At 52.3% G+C, this 22,460-nt stretch overlaps 1 protein-coding gene across 1 annotated transcript in view; it reads left to right on the top strand.

The window, feature by feature from the left end:
- PTPRN2 (protein tyrosine phosphatase receptor type N2) overlaps nucleotides 1-22,460 on the top strand; it is a gene marked incomplete at its 5' end in the record, with an annotated part of 671,781 nt that overhangs the window by 580,766 nt on the left and 68,555 nt on the right. The window contains one exon of the mRNA XM_082661426.1: nucleotides 2,754-2,948. Within this exon, the coding sequence (XP_082517552.1) occupies nucleotides 2,754-2,948 (195 nt within the window). The remainder of the gene's footprint in view (nucleotides 1-2,753; nucleotides 2,949-22,460) is intronic.

The raw sequence follows: 22,460 nt of genomic DNA on the forward strand, positions 1-22,460 counted from the left end.
CTGACGCACGCCCCCACCCCCGGGGTCCCTGCGCAGCCCGGGGACCTCCCCTGTGCACAGGCAAAGCACCGTCACCCGGGCTGCCAGCCTCCGGGCTCCTCTCTCCAGTCCAGGCCCCGACGTCCTGCATTGTTTGCTGTTGGAAATGGGGGTGATGGGTTTTTCTTGGATCTTTGCTGCAGCTTTTATTTTTAAAAAACAAAGACCCACAAGGGGAATCCGCTCTCAGCAGCAGCGGGAAGAGTGCTGGGCCTGAGTCACAGGTTCAGTCCCCGGGCACCACCGGGCGCCTGTGAGGCCTTCACCGAGCCTGCAAGTCAGTCCTGATCGTCTACCAGATGAGGAGGCCTGAGCGGACGCTCTGTGGGCACCTCCACCTCGAAAATTCCTGCTTCCTTTAGAAATATCTTTGAACTCGCCACGCCGTCGAGAATTTGTTCTGGTTTAAAGAATCATTCTTACCTTCACTGCACCAGTACCTCCACCGTTGCACTGATTGACCATGGGACCTCGTGGCAGGCACCGCACCGGGCATCTCACACACATGAACCCTTTTCATCTTCTGTGCTGTCCTGTTCCTTCCATTTTCAAGTGACAGCACTCAGGCTTGGGGGCCTTGAGCGCCTGACCCAGGTTCACCCCGCCCAGGGCACTCCACTCTCCACGGGGACCGGAGAGGGATGGGGATCCAGGCCTGGCCGTCACTCTTCATCCCTGGCACCTCCACGGGCAGACACCCAGCTGCTCCAATGTTTCGCTTTTCAGAAGGTGAATCGCAGACATCTCACATCTTCACCAGAGAAGCCGGTTCTTGGAGGACGTTTTCTGAGCTCTCTCAGCCTGAGCTCTTCGGGCCTGTTCTTCTGGGTGAACTAAAGGAAACCACAGAAATTACTGCAGAAGCATTTTTTGGTGGGCACTCCCAGAATCAAGTGATGTTCCACATGCGGAAGCGGGAATCAGTGAGACGCGGACTTGGTTCCTAGTGTCATCTGCCTTATTACAATCACCCGACGTGTCTGGGTTTCTTTTTGTTTTTAAGACTCTGAGGAAACGTGGGTGGAATTTCAAACATTTGTTGTTTAGAAGCCGTGTGAAATTCCTGAGCCCTGGGCAGGGAGACCCCACCCTCACCGCTGGCCCTGTTTTCTTCTAGTTCGTCTCTTCCGCCGCCTCCTCCAGGTGCCCACACTGATCCCCGTCGCCAGGTGCTCTAGCGGGGCTGGGGGTTCACATCCAGCCGGCCCCCCTCAAAGTGCCTGAGCCGTCCTCCGACCTGGGGAGGAGCCGGCGCCGCGTCCCCGGGGAGAGCGAGACCTCAGCGGCCTCACGACGACCCTTAGTGCCCAGTAAGCGGCAGCCGCGTGAGAGGACAGGAAGCGGGGACCAGCCCGTGGCCGAGGCCGTGCCCGCAGGAGTTGAGAGGCCTGTGGCACGCGGCGCTGGTTGGGCGAGCGGGCTGCGGCCCCCTGATGGCACCAGGTGAAAAGCAAGGGGCGTGTGGGGCCTCAGACCTCCAACGAGTCCTTTCGCCCCTGAGCAAGCTTTCAACTCTTGGGCTCAGATGCTCAAACTTCTTGACGTCGTTTTGTTCGACGGCTCGGGTGACGGTGACGTGTTCACTGGGCAGAGGCTGGGAGTCCCCGAATCGTGACTGTTGAATTCTCCCCAGGGCGCTTGGTCGCTCAGAAGTGGGGGGAGCAGGGCGCCCGGCTGAGTCTCCCGGGGGCTGCGTGGCGGCCGAGACCCGAGTCTGGCGGCTGCAGGGCCACAGGCACGGAGGGGCCTCCCCGGCCAGCTGGTCACGCGTCCCTGTACGAGGCAGCCCGAGACTCCGTACTGACCCAGCCGAGCTCTGTCGGGTGGGGGGCTCGTCCGTCAGCGCGAGCCCCGTGTCTGGTGTCCGCGCAGGGGGCCGCGTTCCGCATCCGCCCGGCACTTTCCCTGTCGTCTGCGCTTCTCTGGATTCCCTCCCGTGTGGGCTTTCCAGTCGGAGCGATGTTTTGAGAACAAGGAGAACCAAACAGAGGGTTTTTTCTGCAAACATCCTGAGCCTGGTACCCTTTTCTGTATTTCAGTCCACAGTGTAAACTCCCTTCCCTCCCGCCTGGGCCCACGTTCTGATAAGGAAGGGGCCTGAGTTAGTGCACGTGACACGCCATTCTGAGGGTCCAGGGAGGCCGGAGTTGGCCCAGCGGCCCCTTCTGAATCTGTGCGTGTCTATCTGTGTGTGTCTGTGTATCTGTTTATGTCTGTGTGTGTCTATGTGTGTCTCTGTGTACGTGTGTATGTATCTGCGTGTGTCTGTAGCGTATCTATCTGTGTGTCTCCATGTGGCGTGTATGTATCTGTGTGTATCTATGTGTGTATATCTGTGTGTGTCTATAGCGTATCTATCTGTGTGTCTCTGTGTGGCGTGTATGTATCTGTGTGTATCTATGTGTGTATATCTGTGTGTGTCTATAGCGTATCTATCTGTGTGTCTCCGTGTGGCGTGTATGTATCTGTGTGTATCTATGTGTGTATATCTGCGTGTGTCTATAGCGTATCTATCTGTGTGTCTCTGTGTGGTGTGTATCTGTGTACATCTGTGTGTATATCTGTGTCGGGTGTGTGTGTGTCTACTGCGTATGTGCCCGTGTGTGTCTCTGTGTGGTGTGTGTACATCTGTGCGTGGTCACGGGTGGATCCCGTCGGCCCTGGCCCTGGGAACGCAGGTAGGGAGGCTCTGACCGGCGCCCGCTGTCTTGCAGGAGCTGTGCCGGCAGCGCATGGCCGCGCGCCCGTCTGAGCGCCCGGAGACCGCGCACACGTCCCGCGTCAGCAGCGTGTCCTCCCAGTTCAGTGACGGGCCGATGCCCAGCCCCTCCGCGCGGGGCAGCACCTCGTCCTGGTCGGAGGAGCCCGTGCAGCCCAACATGGACATCTCCACCGGCCACATGGTCCTGGTAAGGCCTGCACCCTCTGCGCGGGGTTGGGAGGGAGTGCCTGTGAGAGGCTTGGGGGCCCAGCTCCCTAGCATGCGGCCCGAGGCGGCAGGAGGAGGGCACCCCATGTCCAGCCCCTCTGCCCAGGGCCCCCCGAGGGAGCGTCGTCCCGGCTCTGCACAGAACCCTCGGCCCCCACCCTGGAAATGTGCACGGGTGAGCGCCGACCGTGTGCACCCGACCCCAGACGCAGTCCTCCCCTCCCCCCAGCCCCAGCTCACGGAGCAGCCTTCGGTGAACGCATGTCGCTCACAGGCTGCTTCTCGTTAAAAGTGACGCGGGCGGGGTCAGCTGCCTCGTACGCCCTTCAGAGGCCCTGTCCGGTGCAGAAGCCTCCCTGGCAGGGAGCCCCCTCCCCGGGATGAACCCGCCCCCTGCCCATCCTGGAGCACGTGGTGCGTGATTACTGCCCAAGTTTTATTAAGAGGGTTTGTTCACAACTCAGCGCTTCTTGCTGTGTGGACGAGTGCTGATGGCTGCGTGGACACCGCCCTCCCAGGTCTCCAGGCCACAGGCCTCTCTCTCCCCGTTCAGTTACCGTCACACTGGCCGTAGTCTCTCCTACTGGGGATGGGACTTCGGGTGACGAAGGGCAGAGCCTGAGTCACTAACCCCCGGAGCATCCGGGCTCTCGTGGGTCAGGGGAGAGTTTCCGCTGCACAGCTAACTTCCCAGGAAGGGGAAGGGACTGGGAAGGCCAGTGTCTTGGTCCCTTCTGGCGGCTTGAACAGACACTTAATTAACTCTCTGTCTGGAGGCTGGAAGGCTAAGATGGAGGCCCAGCGGGTCTGGGTTCTGGTGGGAGCCCAAGTCCTGGCTCACAGACGGCAGCTTCTCGCCACGTCCTCACGTGTGGGAGGGGCAGCGAGCTCTGTGGGGTCTCATTAGGGCACTGACCCCGTCATGAGGGCCCTCCCTCGTGACACCATCACCTTGGGGGTTAGGATTCCACACGAGAATGTGGGAGGACACAGACAGTCACCCCAGAGCAGCTCGGAAACCACGTTGGCACTGAAGAGCCTCAGTGTGGAGCCTGGAGGTGGGTCTGGGGACGCCCCCAGGACGTTGGGGGGTGGAGACGCCCACTCCTGGGATGTCTGATCCGGGGGCGGGAGGCACAGGTGCCAGACGTGGGGACTGAGGGGCACCTCAGAGCAGAGATAACAGACGAGGGAAGCCGGAGTCGAGGTTCAGCGCGGCCGATCAGTGCGGCTGAGCTGACGCCTCCCTCTGCCTCCTCCCCACGCGGACGTGGACGGAGGGCCCGGGCTGGGAGCACACGGCGCTCCCACGGCTCCACCGTGGTCGCGCGTGGCTGGGCCTGAGTCCCAGGGTTCGCGGTTTCTGGAGGAGACGGCGCATCGCTCAGGTCGCAGACGTGTGCTGCCGTCCTACTGTGCACCCACAGCCGGGAACTCGGAAGGCACCTCTTCTCCGGACAAATGACAGTCATGTTAGTTTAGAGCTGACGTTTTAGAGAACGTTTCAACGTGCGTCGCTTTTAGAAAAGGAAACTCCACCGGTCATTCAGATTTCTGATGAGATCCGGTTTGGGGGCCAGCACACGGCCAGGAGCGTTTGACAGGTTGGTGGCGGCGAGATGCGTCTCGAGAGCCTTCATCACATTCTGGTGTCTTCCTGTGTCAAGACGACTGAGCTACAGCTCGACGGTATCTCACCTCCAAACGGGACGCGAACACATTGTCGTTCTCGTAGTAAACGGTGTTTTGTGGTACCCGTGTGGGATGGCAGATGTGACAGGGAGCCTGGTGGTAGCCTCTCAGCTGAAGTCCCCGCACTACAGAGCTGACCCGCCGTCCGCAGGCCACCCCGCGGCCGAGCCTAACGCGAGGCGTCCCCCGGGCGATGGCGGCGACGGTTTCCAAACCCCCGTCCACCGCCGACCACCCAGAAACCTGAGGGCGTTTGGCCGCCCGGACTCAAGGCTGCTTCTCGTTAACCGACCGACGCTTCATTTGAATTGGGGTCACCGGCTACTCCTCCCGGCTCTGAGTGGGGAGCAGCTGCCGGGCACCGGGGAGGGGGTCCAGCCCAGCCACGGGGACCCCACCGTGCACGCCCCAGCGTCCGGCCCTCACGCCCCAGCCCTATTTTCTGCCCTCTCACCCACTTACAGAGGGGTTTTCTCAGCCCCACCGTGGTCTTCGGCCCCCCCGTACGGGACCCCGAGGTGTGGAGACGTGGCAGAAGGGAGCCCCGCTTGGCATTTTCACACCTTCTCATCCACGAAAGCAAGTAAAATGGCTCGTCTTTTAGGCTCCGAAACTGCTGCCCTTTCTCACGGGAAAGGCCATGGGACACATTCAACCAGACCAGAGCCACGTTCACAGGGCCTGTCTTGTCACTGGCACGTGGATGCTGGCTTCCCATCTGCAAGGGCTGCAGCGAAGCCGCCTGTGCCGGACGTCAGGACACACGGGAGCCCCGACCTCCCGACTCATGAAGGCCACAGGGAGACCGGCGTGTGGTGCTCAGCCATCCGGCCCTCCGTCAGGACCGTCCCGGTCATCAGACAGCCGCCAAGGCCGTCTCCCTGAAGCACGCGCTGAGGTCTCAGAGGCCCGACATAAGTTATGCAAAGTCCAGGCAGGTCCCAGGAACCCGCTGTCCCTGATGCTTAACTGCTCTCGTGAACGTGACACAGATGTGACATTTCAAATTAAAGACGTGGTGGAACCAACCGCCAAGCTACTCACGTTTGGACAACTGGGTGGAAGCGAGGAGTAGCTCAGAGGCCAGTGTGCAGAACTGGAACGTTCTCCTCGGCAGAGGATGGAGGTGCCTTGGAGGAACGAGCGGCGTAGGAAGCCGAGAAGCCAGATACTGACCTGTCGCTGGAGGGCTGTCGGGGGCTGGCCTGGGAGGCGCCCTGAGCCCCGAGCGCCTTCCCCCGCTCGCTGTCGCTCCGCCCACTGCAGTGTCATGTTGGTGTACGTGCTGTGGCTTCGCGCTGGGAGCCGTGGTTCAGGACTCTCGGAACAGACGCTTCTCCTAGGGGTGAGCAGAATTCGCCCTCCCCTGGAAAGGAGGCAGGGCTTTCCGTGGAAGAACGAAGGTCTCCGGCTGGCGGGAGGTCGCAGGCCGCTGTGCAGATGACAAAGCCACTGCCGCCAGCCCAGCTGCTCCGGGCGGTCTTCACGGCGGAGGAGGCCGGGCGTAGCTGAACCGCAGGGAGGGACCTAATTACCGCTGAGCCAGGGATCCCAGCAGGTGGACGAGACACAGAGGAAGCGGCCAGGGAAGCAGGTGTTGACTGAGGCCTAGAGGCACTGAGGTCTCAGGGACACGCGTGTCGGCCGGTGCCGGGAAGTGGGGAGGGGGAGGTTCTGGCAGCTGCCCGGTGGACACGTGGGAAGGGGCAGGGCCGGCCGTCGAGAGCCCCTCCTCCCAGGAGCCACGTCCTCCTGCCGAGACCAGCACAGCCTCCGAGCTGCCAGGGCCCAAGGGGTCGGTCTGGAGATGGGAGCATGCCGCTGACGGCACGGACGCTGCGGCCCAGAAACCGGGGTGAAGCTGGAAGCTCAGCGGTTTCCTGGTCCCACGTCCCCGACAAATCCTGCGACCTCCGTTTTCTCATCCCCAGGACGGGCTTAGTAATAGCGCCTCCTTCGAGATCCCTGTGAGGGTTAAACGAGACAGAGTGTGAGATGCTGCATCTGTGGAACCTACAGTTGTAATGATGAAGGCTGAAAGGATCGTGGCAAAAAAATGGAACCAGTTCTCCTTTGATGAGACTAAGGGGAAAAGGGCCTCCACAGGGAAAATGGCACATGCCCTGGAAACTGCAGCCCCGGGCACACGGTGACGGTGCTTTGGGGGCATTTGCAAGCCCAGGAAGGGGGTGCCCGGGAGGCTGTGCCTGACAGGCTCCCCGAGCCATGCGGCGCCCAGGCCTGGGGCGAGGCAGGAGCCCCCGGACGTTTGCAGAAGGAACGACGTCACCGGGAGAGGAGGGAGACAGGAAGGGAAACACCCTCAGCTGTGAACCTGGTCGGCTTCTGAAGACACGTTTTCCAAGGCAACGTGGCCAGGCCTGACCAGGCTCAGAGCAGAGCTCTGGAAACAGGTGGCCTCGTTCCAGGGACTCCATGGAATTATTGTCAACATCGTGCTTTGCATAAGCTGAGTGGTGGGACTCAGCTTCATGAGAACTGCCGTCCGTCCTTTTGAAAGGTAAAGGATCACGTTTGAACCTGTCCTTCGAAAAGACCTGTTTCCGGAGCACATTTGTTTCCAGAGGCTGGCGTGGCAGCACGGCAGCGTTGTGGGTGGTGGCAAGAGCAGGTGTCCGTCCTGGTTCCTGGTTCCTCGGAAGCCAGCCGCTGGTCACAGGGGCAGTGCACGGCACGCAGCTGTGTAGACGGAGGGGCCACGCCTTCATCCAAGTTGAAGGCGAGGGTGTGGACTGGATCTTGCAAAGTACGATACAACAGGAATGAGCCCGAGTCCCACTCCCGTAGAACTGATCTGACCCCCGGCGGCGGCCTCGGCAGGCCTCGGGCAGGCCCTAACCCCGAGCTCCCGCGTCGGGGGGGCTTTTCTAGAGCCCCCGTGTCGTGCGTTTCCTCACCCCGGGCACTACGTCTGCAACCCGGAAACACCTGCCCTCGAGGTGAGCTTGGGGGCCAGAACCGCTCGGCACCCACTTCCGACTCTGCTGACGGCCCCCCAGGTTCCAGGAGGACCCAGCTACTCGGACAGGACAGTTGCGCGCGTGTGTGTGTGTGTGTGGTGCCCAGCGTGTGCCTGGCACACAGCAGGCGTTTAATCAGTCCTCGGGACCCTTCCTCTGCCTCCTTGGAGTTCTCGGGTGGCCGCCCATCTTCATCGTCACGGGAGGGTAGTCATCCAGCAATCCCCAAATCGAGAGCAGCAACTAGCTCTGCATCCTGCATCTTCGTAAACCAAGTTTACAGTGACCTACATTGACCATTCTCTCAGCATTTTCCTGTCGTTTGAGTCCCAGCCACCCAGGTTCCAGGACTGTGTTTTGTGTTTGTGTTCATGGAAACATTTTAATAACGACTTGCACAGCTGGTGGGAAGGTAGGCCGTGGAGAGCTTGTCCTCCGTCCATGTGACGACTTCTGGGATCCCAGCCCCCCCCGACAGGCAACACTGTCACCGGGAACCACACACTGTCCCTCACGCGACGCTGTGTCTAGGACACAGCTCCACGTGAGTGTGTGTGACTCTGCTCATCTTAACGGTCTATATTATTCTGTTGTTCAACGTGCAGTCACTTATTTATCGTATGGTAGTAAAGGTCATGTAGGCAATTTTCAAACATGGCCACCGCAGCATCACAGCAAGTGTAAAAATAGCTGTGGGCTGAATTTCTGGAAGAACCTAGGTCTTGAGAGGCGTTTCCAAGCTTCCCGCCAGAACGTTTGACTAATCGATGCTCCCACCAGCTGTGCAGAAAATGGCCCTGTACCCCCAGACCCTCCTGAGGCCCGGGTACTGGCCAGCTTTGATCTTCCACTGGTGAGTGGAAACGCCATTTCAGAGGAGTTTAGTTTACATTTCTCTAGCCGTGTGTGACTTGTCATAATTTGGGGAGCCATTTATTGTTCCTTCCAGGAATGGTTTTTGAAGTGTCCCGCGGGGACGCCCACCCCGGGGGTAGGATTCTCCGTGTTACACGGCACCAACCACGGATGCCAGCGCGAGTTTACTAACTTGGTGTCGGAATGAAACTAGTTCACTCTTGTCTGTCTTCCGTGCCCATTTATTAGTCCACACGTGAGAGTCAGCCGTGGACTCGGAGAGCTGACCTGCAGCCCCTCCTGAGGGCCCTGGCCGCTGGGGTGCGGCCTGTGTTGCGGGGCTGTGATCGTGTCTGCTGCCCACACTCGGCCGACCCCTCGGCACCAGGGCTCCTCTGGCATCTGCCACGTCAGTGACTCTTGACAGTTTGGTGTTGACACAAGGCAGCGAGTACCGTTTCCATTGCCCAGTCTTGGGGGGTGCGGAACTACTTATTATATTTTTGGTGAGGGATGTAACTTGCCGTGTTATTTTTAAAAATCTGATTTATCGTTTAAAGTGCTAGAATGATGCTAGAATGGTTTCCTTGCACGTTAGACCTTCTGCTGGTGAGAAGATAGGGTCAGATAGAGTGGGATCAAGCATCCGGTTGGTATTTGTTGAATTAGATGGAATAATCAAACACTAGACTTGGTAGCAAGTCTGTGAGTTAATGTTTCTGAGGGGAAACCATTGAAACTGGTGTCCGAATAGCACTTGGAAAGTGTCCGTTCATACATATGGACAAGGAACGCTTCCGGAGTGCGCGGTGGCCCACGGGGACCCCTCAGGTAAACCCGATGGGACGCCCAGGAAAGAGGCTGCGTTCTTCCAGCCCCTCGGGCTCCTGGGAACTGAGTGAGAGCAGTTACCAGTGCAGACCCAGGGCAGATGATCTGGTCGTTCCTGCACAGACTCGTGCGTAGAATGGATAGTATATAACACGTAGCTTTTGGAATTGCACTGAAGCACAGGCGTTTCACCGGTAATTCATCCATGGGCCACTTCTGCTCACCTTTCCACACGTAGCTCTGGCGCAGCTCTTGGACGCAGGGGGTTTTCAGTAGAAGTTTCCTGAGTGCCTGAGTGAAGTCGATGGTCGGCGTGTTACCCCTGAGGAGTTTTCAATCTACTTGAAACGAGGAGGGGGGCGTGGCTAGAACACACTAGACTCAGCGAAGTGCCAATCACGTTCCTTTGCTGGGAGACGTCTCCATCCTGGGGCGCCTGGTCGGGGAGGAGCAGCTGTCCTGGGGCGGGCAGGAGACAGCAGGAAAGGTCACGGCGCCTCCAGGAACCCTGATTCCGCTCACAGGGTGAGAGTCTGTGGGAGAAACAGGACATGCACGCAGCCTCGAGTGGCTGTGACCCTGGGCCAGACGTTGGGTGGCTGGAGCGCCAGCATGAGGGGCTGTGTTCCATCCGTGTGTGGCCACTGCGGCTTCTTGAACGAGAAAAGTGACACCTGGTTATTCGTTTGTTCACTTACTCGAGTGCGTCTGCCAGAGGGTGAGGGCATTGGTGGCAGACAAGCAGGAACTGAGTGGGTCGCGACCACTGTCCTCTGATGTTTTCTCTTCCGGAGTCAGAGGGGAGGGACCCAGAGACACTGATGAAAGGTGCTCCCAGATGCACAGGCTGCTCCCCAGGGTGCCACCTGGGGCGGCTCAAAACCGTCCCCTCGGGCTTCCCCACCATAGAGCATGACGGCTTACAAAGCCCGCGTGATCGTACGGTTGTTGGGGAAAGAGAGTCGCTCAGGATCTTCAGTGCTGTCCAGACGTCCTCAGAACTAGAGATGCTGGAGGTGAGGTGCTGGTACCACGGTGTGCCTGTGGCCTCGTTTCCTAACCACTGCTGGGGTGACAGCGCTGGCCTTATCCCCTCTTTCCCCTCTACCGGCTCAGCGGTTATAATTTAATAACTGTCCTGATCATTTTGCCAAGCATAGCTCTGCCCTGCTCCCAAGTAAACTCAGAATCTCTGACTCTGAACCCGGCATCTCCCTCTGACACACGTATTGTCATTGCCCGGTATTTTAGTTTCACCTTAACATTTATACCCTTAAATTAACCATTTTTCTTACTGATTTGCATAGTCAGCACTTGTTCAGATTGACTGTTATTTTTTTTCATCACCGTCACGCCTTACTTCTCAGTTCTTTGTTTTGATTAAAATCTCCTCTTTTCCAAAACTATATCCTTCTTTCAGTCTTTTAATAGGAAAGTCTCCCTGTCTTTGTCTGAAAATGTCTTTAATTCGTCCTCACACTTGCATGATAGATTAGACAAGATCAAATTCTAGTTAATTTCTCTCACGACTTTAAAAATCCTGTTTTCTTGCCTTTGACGCCGTAGCTGTTGAAAAGGCTGTTCGTTGCTGGTCCAGGGGCTGCTCCTCCGTGGGTCCTCTTACTTCTTCCTGACTTCTACACCTCCGCTGTTCTGGAACTTCTTTGTGCCTTGCCTTGGTGTGGACCTATTTTACTCTGTGTGGGTTTTTTGCGGGCGGGGAGGGGTTGATTTTCAGTTCGTTTTGTTTTTGGCTCAGGACTTAACTATGATTCCCGAATCAGAGAATTGCTATCTTCCGTCAGTTCTAGAAAATGACAGACCATTTACAGTTTAAATTTGACTGTCTTCCATTCGCTCCGTTCTCTCCTCCAGTAGAGGATGCTGGGCGTTTTTACTCTGCCTTCCGTATTTTCTCTCTTCATCCCTCTGCCCTGCGTTGCAGCGAATTTCCTCAGACAGACCTGTCATCCAGTACGCCTGCTTCTCTTCGGCGGGGTCTAGTCTACTGTGTAATCCATCCACTGTGTCTGTAATCTCCAGGAGGACATTTTTCATTTGCAGCTGTTCTGTTCCTCTTTTTTAAATGTCTGCTATGTTGTTCTTGTCTTATCTTGTCAATCCTCCTTTAACATCTTCAGTTCCTAGAAATGTCCATTTGGTTGTTTCCATCTAATACTTCTGTTTTCTTAGTTCCTGTGACTCGAAAGCTGCTCGTGGGTATGTTTGCCGTCTGGTGGGTTCTGTAGTGTCGGATTATAAGCTCCTCGTGAGTGGGGCCCTATCTCTCGGAATTTTGTGTTAACCTCAAAAGAGAGGTTTTGAGATTGATATTCTAGCCACCCCAGGCTGACATGAAACCAGGACCATCTTTACATCGGTTCCCCACTCAGAGATTCCCAGATGATGTATCTATTGTAAATTTGACCCTCGGTCCCAGGGGAGGCCCAGGGTCCAAAAGTCTTCCCATCTTGAATCCACGCGGAGACAGGTAAGCTTTCTTGCGGCCTGAACAAATGTTTCCACTGACGGCGTGGTCTTCTGAGGGTCCTGGATCGTGTGTGGTCTCACATCCAGCCCCCTGACTCCTGCATGCCAGATTTCCCTAAGGCCCCACGTGGACAGGGGAAGCGCAGACCCCCGGGGCTGAGGTACAGGAAATCGTTTAGCCCTGCCCCTCCCCCTCCCTCAAAGGCTTGAGTGACTTCAGGTCACGTGCCTCCCTCTTCATGTAGATTCCTGGGGATTTCCCTTAATTTTGTGAAAGGCAGACCATGCCATTTACACAGCGTCTCTAGACATCTTATAGAGGAGGCCCTTCAGTTTACCCGGTTCTTCTTGTCTCCGGGAACGTGAGACTCATCGCAGGTTAAACAGTGCAGATGCTGCTACCAGTTAATTTCATGTCCCCTTGACGGTCATATCTAAGACCCAACTTCATGTTCTGCATAATAAAGAAAGACACCTCAAGGTGGGTCCCTGTGATCAAAGAGAGTGGTCAGCCACCTCGTTCAGGCCGGTTCCCACACTTCCCTTTTGTACGTGGGCAAAGGGGTCACCTTGCTTCTGGAGGTGCCTGTGCACCCGTGTGTGCAGCATAAGCTGTCTGTGGATGTGCACTGACAGGCACCTTGGTCAGCGGGCAGGTGGGCAGGTGAGTGGAGCCCGAATGCTAGGGGCTGGTAGCCATGGAGAGATTCCAGTGGTGCGTGTTCCGCAGTGATGCTCAAGGCAGCTGTCAGGAGGGGTGGGTACCAGTTCTGTAGCTGGAACGGAAGAGCAAGATGGGTGACAGCTGCTAATCCTCCCGCTTCACCCATCAAACCTGGAGAACTCGTGGGCGTGTAACTTGGGCAGCACACAGTATGATTGGCAGCTGAACTGGGGAGAGATGAAAAATACATTTGATAGTCTTATCTCTTAACTTTTCACCCTAAAAAGTGAAAATAATTTTTGATAGATCAACTCTTCTCTCTTCTACTTTGAACTCCCCATTTCGAAGCAATTGCGCAAAGAACGCTTGTCAGCCAGCTCCTGGCTGTTGTGGCTGACTGTTGAATCTTCATTTTCCCTTTTTCTTCACTGTATTTTAGCTGTTTCACTGCTGGTTGGAAGGGCTGGGAAAAGAGAGGAGATGGACATCTAGGCTTCGTTCCCTTTTAACGGTTTTGCTTGGTGAAGAGAAGATAAATTTGTGTGTCTTGTATGAGCTTTTCCTGTTTGGTGCCATTTCTATTCCCCCATTCTCGTCTTATTGCTCACGAGCATGTAGCCTGTTAGTTTTAGGAAATTAAAAACCAAACATTCTACTTCCAAAGGGCACTTTTAGAACGTCTGCAAATATTTTCCAGTAATGTGCTGTAGAATCCAGAATTTCCCGTATGGATATGGAAGAGAAAATCCGTGCCTGTGTTGCTGTCCTAGGTAACCTTTACCGCACTCGCTGGAATTCTTTGTTCTTCCTCAAAACTTCATCAGAAAATCATAATGAGTACATCATCGGTACAGAACAGAAAAGGCTACTGCTAAGAAAAGACCTACTGCTTTGTGGTGCGCGAGATGCTGTCTGTGTGTTGCTAGGCAACCATCCCTCCTCCTTCCTCTTCCTGAAAGGTTTCCCTGTTAAACCGCTGTCGTCATCTTTCGAGTGAAAAATGTCTCCTCTGGGCTTTTTCGTGTCAGTTGGGTGATAGTGAAGGTGTTGGGTCTTAGAGAGGATCTGCTCTTATAATTGTGACTTGGAATTGGCCGCTAGAATTTTGTAGGTGACCATCTGGTTGGGGAGGCATGGGTGGATGGCCCTTTAAACACATGGATCTGCTGGTACACACATACAGAAACATTATTCAAAACTGCTTTTCAAGAAGATCTTAAGGAAACACTGCCCAGTGTTTCACTGAACGACAGTGAAAATGTAAATGATTTCTTCATCACTCAGCTTCTTGTCTGGGGTGGTTACCCATCAGGTACCACTCCTCCCCCACATGCTAGAGGTAGCAGGGAGGTCGATTTGGAGGTTCTTTTGTCTCCTACAGTTTGTTTCTGTATTAGAAGATCTTTGAGGGTTGGTGATCTTAAAACTGCCTTATCGTGATTCTTTTTTCCTCTTATTTCCTGTCAACTCTGGAATCTAAGGTTGGTTTCCAGCTGCATTTTGAACATTAATGGGATTTCTGAATAACTCATGGCTGAAAGGATTTTTCATATGTCAAAAAGACATGATGGAGGTTGGAATCAAATTCTTATTTCCTCATTGAATAAGGACTTTTTATTAATCTATATTAATAAAAATGTGTTGTAAAACTAATATTTGCAAATTCATTTTTACATACTGTCTAATTTATAAAAAGGAAACAGAAACGTAGCTTTAGCCAGAGAGTTTACTTTTCTAGTTAAACTATTCTGATTTCTCTTCCACATCAAAGTCTCAGAAACATTAACTTTTCTTTGTAAAGGTTAACATTGGCTTCTGCACTAAACCATCTATGGACGAACTTTGATTATCCAAAGAAGAGAGGATTTAATTATTGTTAAACACAGAGGTTCACAATGGATGAGAAATGATTTAGGAGAGTTTAATCTAGTCAGAATGATTGGGGTTTATCTCTTCCTCTTTCTTGCAGTTTCTTCTCAGTTTTCCAGCGTTTTCTGTGTATCTATGAAGACGAGTACATCGTTGGTAGGAATAAGACAACTTAATAGTAATTTTTTGTTGGATAAACAGCTATTTCAGCCGTTTAAAACGCCATGGATAGACATCTTAAACTGCTAGAAGGCAGAAATTAGTAGAAATGTCACAAACTTGAACGAATTTTTCTTTCGACTTGTGTTAATGGAAGTAGCTGCAGCCTGGCAGACTGATGCTTAAAATCACCACATTATCAGTTGTGAGGGTTTTTTTTTTTTTTTTTTTACTGTTTTAGACCAAAAGTACAAAAAGAAGAGACGCACACAAAAGATATTTGGTAAAGGCAGGTGGTCTGGATGAATAATGTTTCTTTCATTAACATGTTTCCCATATTAACTGTATAATTAACTGTACGTGGCCAAGGGAGGCTATGGAAATTGCATTTTGAGATGTATCAAAGCTGCCTTATGCTTCAAGTTTCCATGCAATTTACCATTAATGAATCCAGAGATGGGAGCCTCGAATCTATAATTATTACTTACTATTTGAATGACAAGCAAAGAATTTTATCAGCAGAGTTTTAAATGAAATGGGATTAGCCGCTAATGTTGAAATGGTTCATCTTATGAAAATAATTTTGAAGAAAATGTTTTAGTGGCAAGAGAGGTCTGAGGAAAGCATTTGCCGTTAAAATAGCCATTTTCCGATACTCCACATGAATGTGTCCACGTTTGACAGCAGGGTGCAAATATTTTTGAAAGCGAATGAATATTTTATAGGCTCCAGAGCTGCTCGTGCATCCCAGGAATAGATTATGCAATATCCCCAAACATCCTGGCGAAGGTGAGAGGGTTGGTAAGGTAGCCAGAGAAAACAGCGAGGCAGAAAAAAGACAATCTATGAGAGTATTCTGCAAGAGGTTAAAATTTGTTTAATAGCGTAGAAGTCTGCCTTTCCCCCTGCTGAGTGCTCATTCGATTTAAGATTGTAAACAGTAAATATTCTTGAGGAGAACTGTAAAACGAAGCCCTGAGACCCGTTTTTCCAAAAGGGTTTCATTGGCAGGACCTCCGTGGTTCCATGTCTTTCAAGGTGACCCTGGTGGTCGCTTACGCCCACATGTCCGCCGTGCAGCCTTGGCCTTGGCTCCGGGGCTGAGTCAGAGGCTGCGGGAGCTGAGCCTCTTCTCCAGGCAGGCTTCAGTGGGTGGCGCACCCTTCATCCATCCGGGAAGCGTTTCTTGAGCACCTAGGCTGTGCCAGGCTCTGCACCAGATGCTGGAGAGGCCATAAGGGGTAAAACAACGGGCGCACTGTCAGCGCCTGGAAACGCATCTTACCTTTATTTCTTTGTCCTGGTTTTTCCCACTGAGTTGATGGCAGGGACTATAATACCCAGTTTATAGCGTCACCCAGTTAGAGCCCGGTGTCCTGTGAACAGGAGAAAAGCAGTGTTCAGATCTCCAGAAGCTCTGGAAGGCTGGTCTGGCAGGGACGTCGCTTTTAGGGCCTGGGGCGGATCCCACGCGTGCTCTGGGCTCACGGTCCTGCTGGAGCCCCACGCAGGCTGGAGAGAGCAGCGGGGCGCAAGCTCCGGGTGGTTCTCTGGGAGCGCTGGGCTCCCTCCCACGCGGCACCCAAGGGGAGCGAGCAGCAGATGACACTGTACAGGTGTGCGCTCTTGTCGTGCCTTAAGAGTCCTCGTTTTCTCAAACCTAGGATCATCTTGGTTTCATCTGAATATGTCTGAACGCGCTGGGCCTATGTTACTCCAATGTGCGACTCTCTCAGAGGCTGTTTTTTTGTCATCTGGGAACCAGTCCATGATTGCTGTGGGAATTGAATACGTGGAACCCAGGTGATCTGAAAGAGCTGATCAGTATTTCCCACCCACCGGGGAGAATTTGCTCCCAGGACTGTGACTGGTTACTTCGTGCTTCTGACGTGGCTGTGTTTGTGTTTGGAGATGCACACGTGCTCGCACACCTCTGTATTTCAATAGTTGCCTTCTTTGTCTAAGTAGATCTGAATAGTCCACATTGCTTTAGTTGTTCGCTTGATTTTACACGTTAAGTTTGGGTTAAGCTATTGGCTGGTAGTTTTCTGTGGTACTTTGGGCAAACTGATCTTCAATGAGATTTTGTAGAACAGCTAAGATAAAAACGAGTCTCATCAAATATCTGAACATTTCATCCAGGTAACAAAGCATGAAGATTGTTAGAAATATCAGGGTTGTTGATGGAATTTTCAGATTTTTGACTTCTGGTGAATTTAAGCTGCGACCTTGTTTCTGAGGTGAAGCCTTTCCTCATTGTGCTTGTGTGAGGGGTCGGGGGTTTAGACAATTGCTAAGTTTGCAGACGTTTAGGAGGATAAGGAATCAGGCTGGATAACGAAATGCACAGGATCTGTATTAAACCAACTCAAATCCTCTAATTTGCTCCGTTAGTAAATCCTGGCAGTTCTGCCTGCACTGTTGTCCCCCAGGTCCCAGCCCCTGAGCTCCCTTGCGGGAACGTCCAGCTGGCGTCTTCAGTCCCTGCCCGGAGCTGGCGTGACCTTTTCAAAGCATCTTATCGTCACGTGCCTCTTCTGCGTGAAGCTCCCCGCGGGCTTCTCGTTGCTCTTGAAATAAGCCTCACACCCCTCCCTGTATGAAAGCCACCCGGCTTTCAAGCTCCCTTGGCCCAGGCCACCCTGGCCTCCTCTCTGATTCACAACTGCTGGACCCATTCCCCCCCAGGACCTTCTCTCTCCTGGAACACACCCACCGTCCTCTGCGCCTCCGGCCCTTCCCACCTCTCAGGAGGGACCTCCCTTCCTGGACTCCTCAACCACCCTCCACCCCAGTCGCCTTTACATTGTTGTTTTACACCCTCTTACCACTTACTGTTGTCTGAAGTTATCTTTCTGTTTAGCTACTGGTATGTGGTCTGTTCTCCAGCCAAAGCATCAGCCCCATGAGGACAGTGTTTCCGACCAGCTGCCTGCTGGATCCTCAGAACATACGACATCCCCAGCTCATACGATATGCTTTTGATGAAGTTAGTTGAATGAACAAATAAATGGCCAAACCCACCAACAAATGAGCGGGAGCCTGAAATAATACTGCAACTCTTAACTCTCTCTTCCGAATTAGAGGCGGAATCCTGGTTTCACTCATAATGCCAGGCAAACCTCTTTTGTCTTCCGTTTAAATATAAATAGCTGTACATTTATGGAAATACGGTATAAGTCTCTTAATTATTTTCCATTGCTTATAAGTATTCACCTTTATATTTTGCCTATGTTCATATAACCTTAATTTTTAAGATGTTAACTAAGATAATAAGGTTCATCAAATTGCTCATTTAAAATTCTTTGAGCTTCTTGAAAATGACAGCCCGAAAGTACGAAGTGAAGTTATTGTTGTCGTTACTATTATCACGTGGCTTCTCTCTCAGCATTTCTGCAGAAGACCTTTGTCACCCTCTCCTATGCACACACCCGAAATTATATCGCACTGAAGTACCCAGCATGAAACAAGCTCTCAGTAGTATAAAAGAACGAGCCTTTCCCTTATTTAGGAAGAGGAGGTGGTAAGGACAAAATTACTTATTTTTTAACGTTTACTAATTAGAACATTTCTGGAACAGAATGTGTCCATTATTAACACTTTCCACCAGGGTTTCAGTTGTGAGTCTTCATAAAATTGTGATTTTCCTTTTCCATAAATCTATAAATTAAGTCGAGTGCCGGTCACAAAGAGATCTGATGGGCACGTGATTTAGTGCACGAGGGCCTTTGAGAGCGTCTCTCACAGGCACAGCCCTCCACGGAGACGACCTGGAGGGTAGGCTCAGGGGTTCCTGACCCCAGGAAACACCCTGCAGGTCATTCAGAAAACTGTCTCTTACAATCGGTATGCTTTCTCACAGGCTGGACTCTTCTAGATTTAGAATACCAAAACTCAAAATTATTATAATAAAAATATAGTAATTGAAGATTCCAATTAGTTAAGCTCTACAAAATAGAGATTTAACTCGTTTTCATGTCCTCTTAACTCACTGCTCTGCGAGGAGTTGCCTTTTCCTTCTCTTCACTCTTCCAAAAGCACGTGGGGTGCATGCACCCCGTCTCAGTGCCACATAGGAGCAAGGAACTTGTTCTCGGGGAAACTGTCCCAGCAGTACTTTGTAAAAACACGTGGTGTTCTCTAAGGCAGGGGTCCCCAACCCGTGGGCCACAGACCAGTACCAATCCGTGGCTTGTCAGGGGCTGGGGCCGCACAGCAGGAGGTGAGCGGCGGGCAAGTGAGCAAAGCTGCATCTGTATTTACAGCCGCTCCCCATCGCTCGCATGACCACCCGAGCTCCACCTGCTGTCAGATCAGCGGCGGCACTAGACTCGCATAGGAGCGTGGACCCTACTGTGAACTGCGTGCGCGGGGCATCTAGGCTGCACGCTCCTCACGAGAGTCCAGTGCGTGATGATCTGAGGTGGAGCTGAGGTGGTGACGCTGGCGCTGGGGAGCGGCAAATGCAGACCATCGTTAGCAGAGAGGTTTGACTGCGCAGAGACCATAATAAATCAGCTGCTTGCAGACTCGTATCAAAGCCCTATCGGTGAGCGGCAAGTGAAAACAAGCTCAGGGCTCCCACAGATCCTGCATGAAGGTGAGTGGTATAATTATTTCATCATATGTTACAACGTAATAATACTAGAAATAAAGCGCACAATAAATGTTATGCCCCTAACCCCATCCGTGGAAAAATCGTCTTCCACGAAACTGGTCCCTGGTGCCAAAAAGGTTGGGGACCGCTGCTTTAAAGCTTTTACTGGTTTTCTTAGCTCTTCCACATATTTTATTTTTCAACTAGAAAAAGGATTTTAAACAAAACAAGATGATCCACGGTTCACAGCCTCCAAACCAGCGCAGCGTATTCTGTTTCTCCTTCTATGCTGCTTCTCTGTCCTGGGGTTTTCCTGCTCACTGTCTCCGCCTAAAATGAGTGTTAAGCTGGGGACTTACTCTTAAAGGTTTTGCATTTGGAAGCATATGAACTTTTCTCTACTATTTTAACAATTTAAAATCTCTATCACTGCACAGCCCGCTTGGTTACCACACAAAGAACGGGAGCACGTTTCTAAATCACACTGAGGCAGCGTGAGAACAGTTTTCAGGGGTCGCTGGGCCCGCAAAGATCCTAGGCGGTCTTCAAAACAGCTCAGCTTGAGAAACAGAGCTTTCGGGGGAAGGATTTGGAAGAAACGGCATTGATTCCCATTTATCAGCGAAGCCAATTCTGCTGCCCACGCCCGGGGCTTTTGCTGGTCAATTTCATCTGTTTCTAACCACGTCCCAATTCACTAGGATAAGGGAAGCGAGTTGCCCACTGCAAGTTCACGTGGGAGTGTTTCCTCCTCAAAAGCAAATTTCCGCGGATGTGATACCTAAAATGTAATAAAAAGAGAAAAGGCCGCGTGAAGGTCTTTCATTTACTCTTTCTGATTCCTTTGCTCCCGTTCGTGCTCCTTTAGGCTTAGCGCACGTGACCCAGAGGCTGGATTCCAAACAGTGCTGACTTCTCCCACGTGACCCCACGCTGCCAACGGAGGACCGTGCGCTGAGCTGGCCTGGTCTGGGTCTGCGTGTTTTCCTTTTTTTTTTTTTTTTTTGCGTTACGCAGGCCTCTCACTGTTGTGGCCTCTCCCGTTGCGGAGCACAGGCTCCGGACGCGCAGGCTCAGCGGCCATGGCTCACGGGCCCAGCCGCTCCGCGGCATGTGGGATCCTCCCGGACCGGGGCTCGAACCCGTGTCCCCTGCATTGGCAGGCGGACTCTCAACCACTGCGCCACCAGGGAAGCCCTCCCTTTTTTTTTTTTTTAATATGATGTGTGCATAGCTGCTCTGCATCTTAAGTTCCTCGTTTGAAGGCGATAAAGCGGTGCGTGTTTAACTATCCGGTGAGACCAGGAGCCCCACGACAGGTGAGACGTTGGGCAGGTTGGGCAGGTGTGAGAACAGAGGGTGAGTCACCGGGGGCGGAGCTTCACTTGTTATTTTTATTGCAGTCAGATGGTGTTTCGAATACAATTGTATGGTTTGTGATTCCATTTCAAGCAAATCTTTCCTATGCTAAGAAACAGCAAAACTACCCTCTGATCATTTAACCGTATCTGTCCTTCCTTGAGCTTGAACGGACTACTTTGAATTTCTAATTCCAAATATCTTAGCCTGCCTGATGCATAATATTAATAAATAACATTTAAAATGTGCCAGATGCAGCAATCTAGAGACAACCAAAATACCTTTTTCATCGAGCAGTTTGCTCTTCCCGCGTCTCTGTGTCCATATGTGCTAAGCCCAGACAATTAACCCCATCTAATTTCTCCTTTCATCTTTTCATATTTTTTGCTTGGAATTTAAATGTCTTACTTTTGGCATTCAAACATGTAGCATAAACATTTCCCTTCAATGTATTAATGAAGACGGGTGACAATGATTATTTTTAAAGGAAAAAAGGTCATCGTCTCCCCAGATGGCAGCAGAATCAGCTTACTGGTGCTTTTAAAAGCATTCATCTAACTCTGCCTGACTTTGAAACGCCAGCCTATGGTCCCCTCACAAGGAAAGGAAACGTAAATGGCTGTATTCTTACTCCAACAAAGGTCTGATTGTTGTAATAGGCACCCAACCCGAGAAGGGAATAGAGACAACGCTTTCCTAATAATAATTGGATCTTCCAAAAACCCACCTTCCTTTACTACACCTGCTCCTCAGAGGAAGAAGCTTGTTCCTGGCAGCATCATTGTGAAATGAACTTTCACTGGGACAGTTTCTACTTGTTTCACGTCGGAAGACTCACAAAGCAACAGAAGTCTCCCAAGATCTGTGCGGACACGGTTTGATGCCGACATTACTGGTTTCCAGCTGTATTGAGCAGTGCGACGTGGTGCCAACTGGATCTTAGTTTGCTTGTTTTCAGCAATGGTCCACCATCCTTATGAGTTCTAGTATTGTGTGTTGAAAGGTTATTTTCATTATTCTCTTTAATAAGTCCTCTTGCCCCTCCCAGTATGTCACCCTCTCGTTGCCAGTGGTAAGAGATGCCAGCATACATCATTTCTGTGCCCTTTAACAGAGCTAAAACCGTGTGGTCCACCCGGGCTCTCGCCCCCACGTGGGTTTGGTTGAGCACTTTGGCAGCCGGGATCCCAGCTCTGCGGGCTGGATTCAGACGAACTTGCACAGCTCTCCAGACCCATCCTCCCAGCATTCGGAGGCGGACAGCAGCACGCCTGTCCTGCAGCACGGAGGCGGCCAGGGGGGCCGCGGAGCCAGGTGCCCTCAGCTGTTCTTAGAGCAATCATGGCCCGAAGCCCTTGTTACATGTGGTGAAATAGAAGATTTTAGTAAGTGGGATTCTTTCCTTGTGACCCTGAAAACTGATCCTTGATGTTGACGCTAGTAAAATGGTGCCTGTGAAACAGTCCAGATCCCGACATGATCTGAGGTGCCAGGGCAGAGCCCCACACGGCATCACGAGCTCTTTCCACACCAGAAATCAGCAGCTCAGCTTCACGTCCATCATCTCCTAAACTGGCATTTCCAGTGACTCCTCGAGACTGGTCAGGAAACGCCTCCCTATTAAACCAGCGATGAGAAGCACGTAGAAGGGACGAGCTCCAGGGCCGGATCCGCGAGATCCACGCGGTGAGGAAACTGCGGGCTTGTGAGAAGGACCACTGTCCCTTGTGGATCAGAAGCAGTGTTGCAACCACAAGCTATGTGGCATTTAGTGGCACTTAGTGGCATTGCTTCTCATCGCTTTAATAGTACCCAGCAAGCTTGACCACACCAACAGCAACGTCTGTCCACGGCGACGCCCCTCAAGTTCTCCACTCAAGCTGCGGACTTAACGCATCACATTTCGTTAGATAATGGTTTTCATTAGATAATGGTCAATGTCCCAGAGCCGTGTAGTCACAGAATACAGAAGAGACATTACGAGATTTTCTAATG

Source organism: Grampus griseus, assembly GCF_964374135.1.
Source record: "Grampus griseus genome assembly, chromosome: 9".
Classification (NCBI taxonomy): Eukaryota; Metazoa; Chordata; class Mammalia; order Artiodactyla; family Delphinidae; genus Grampus; species Grampus griseus.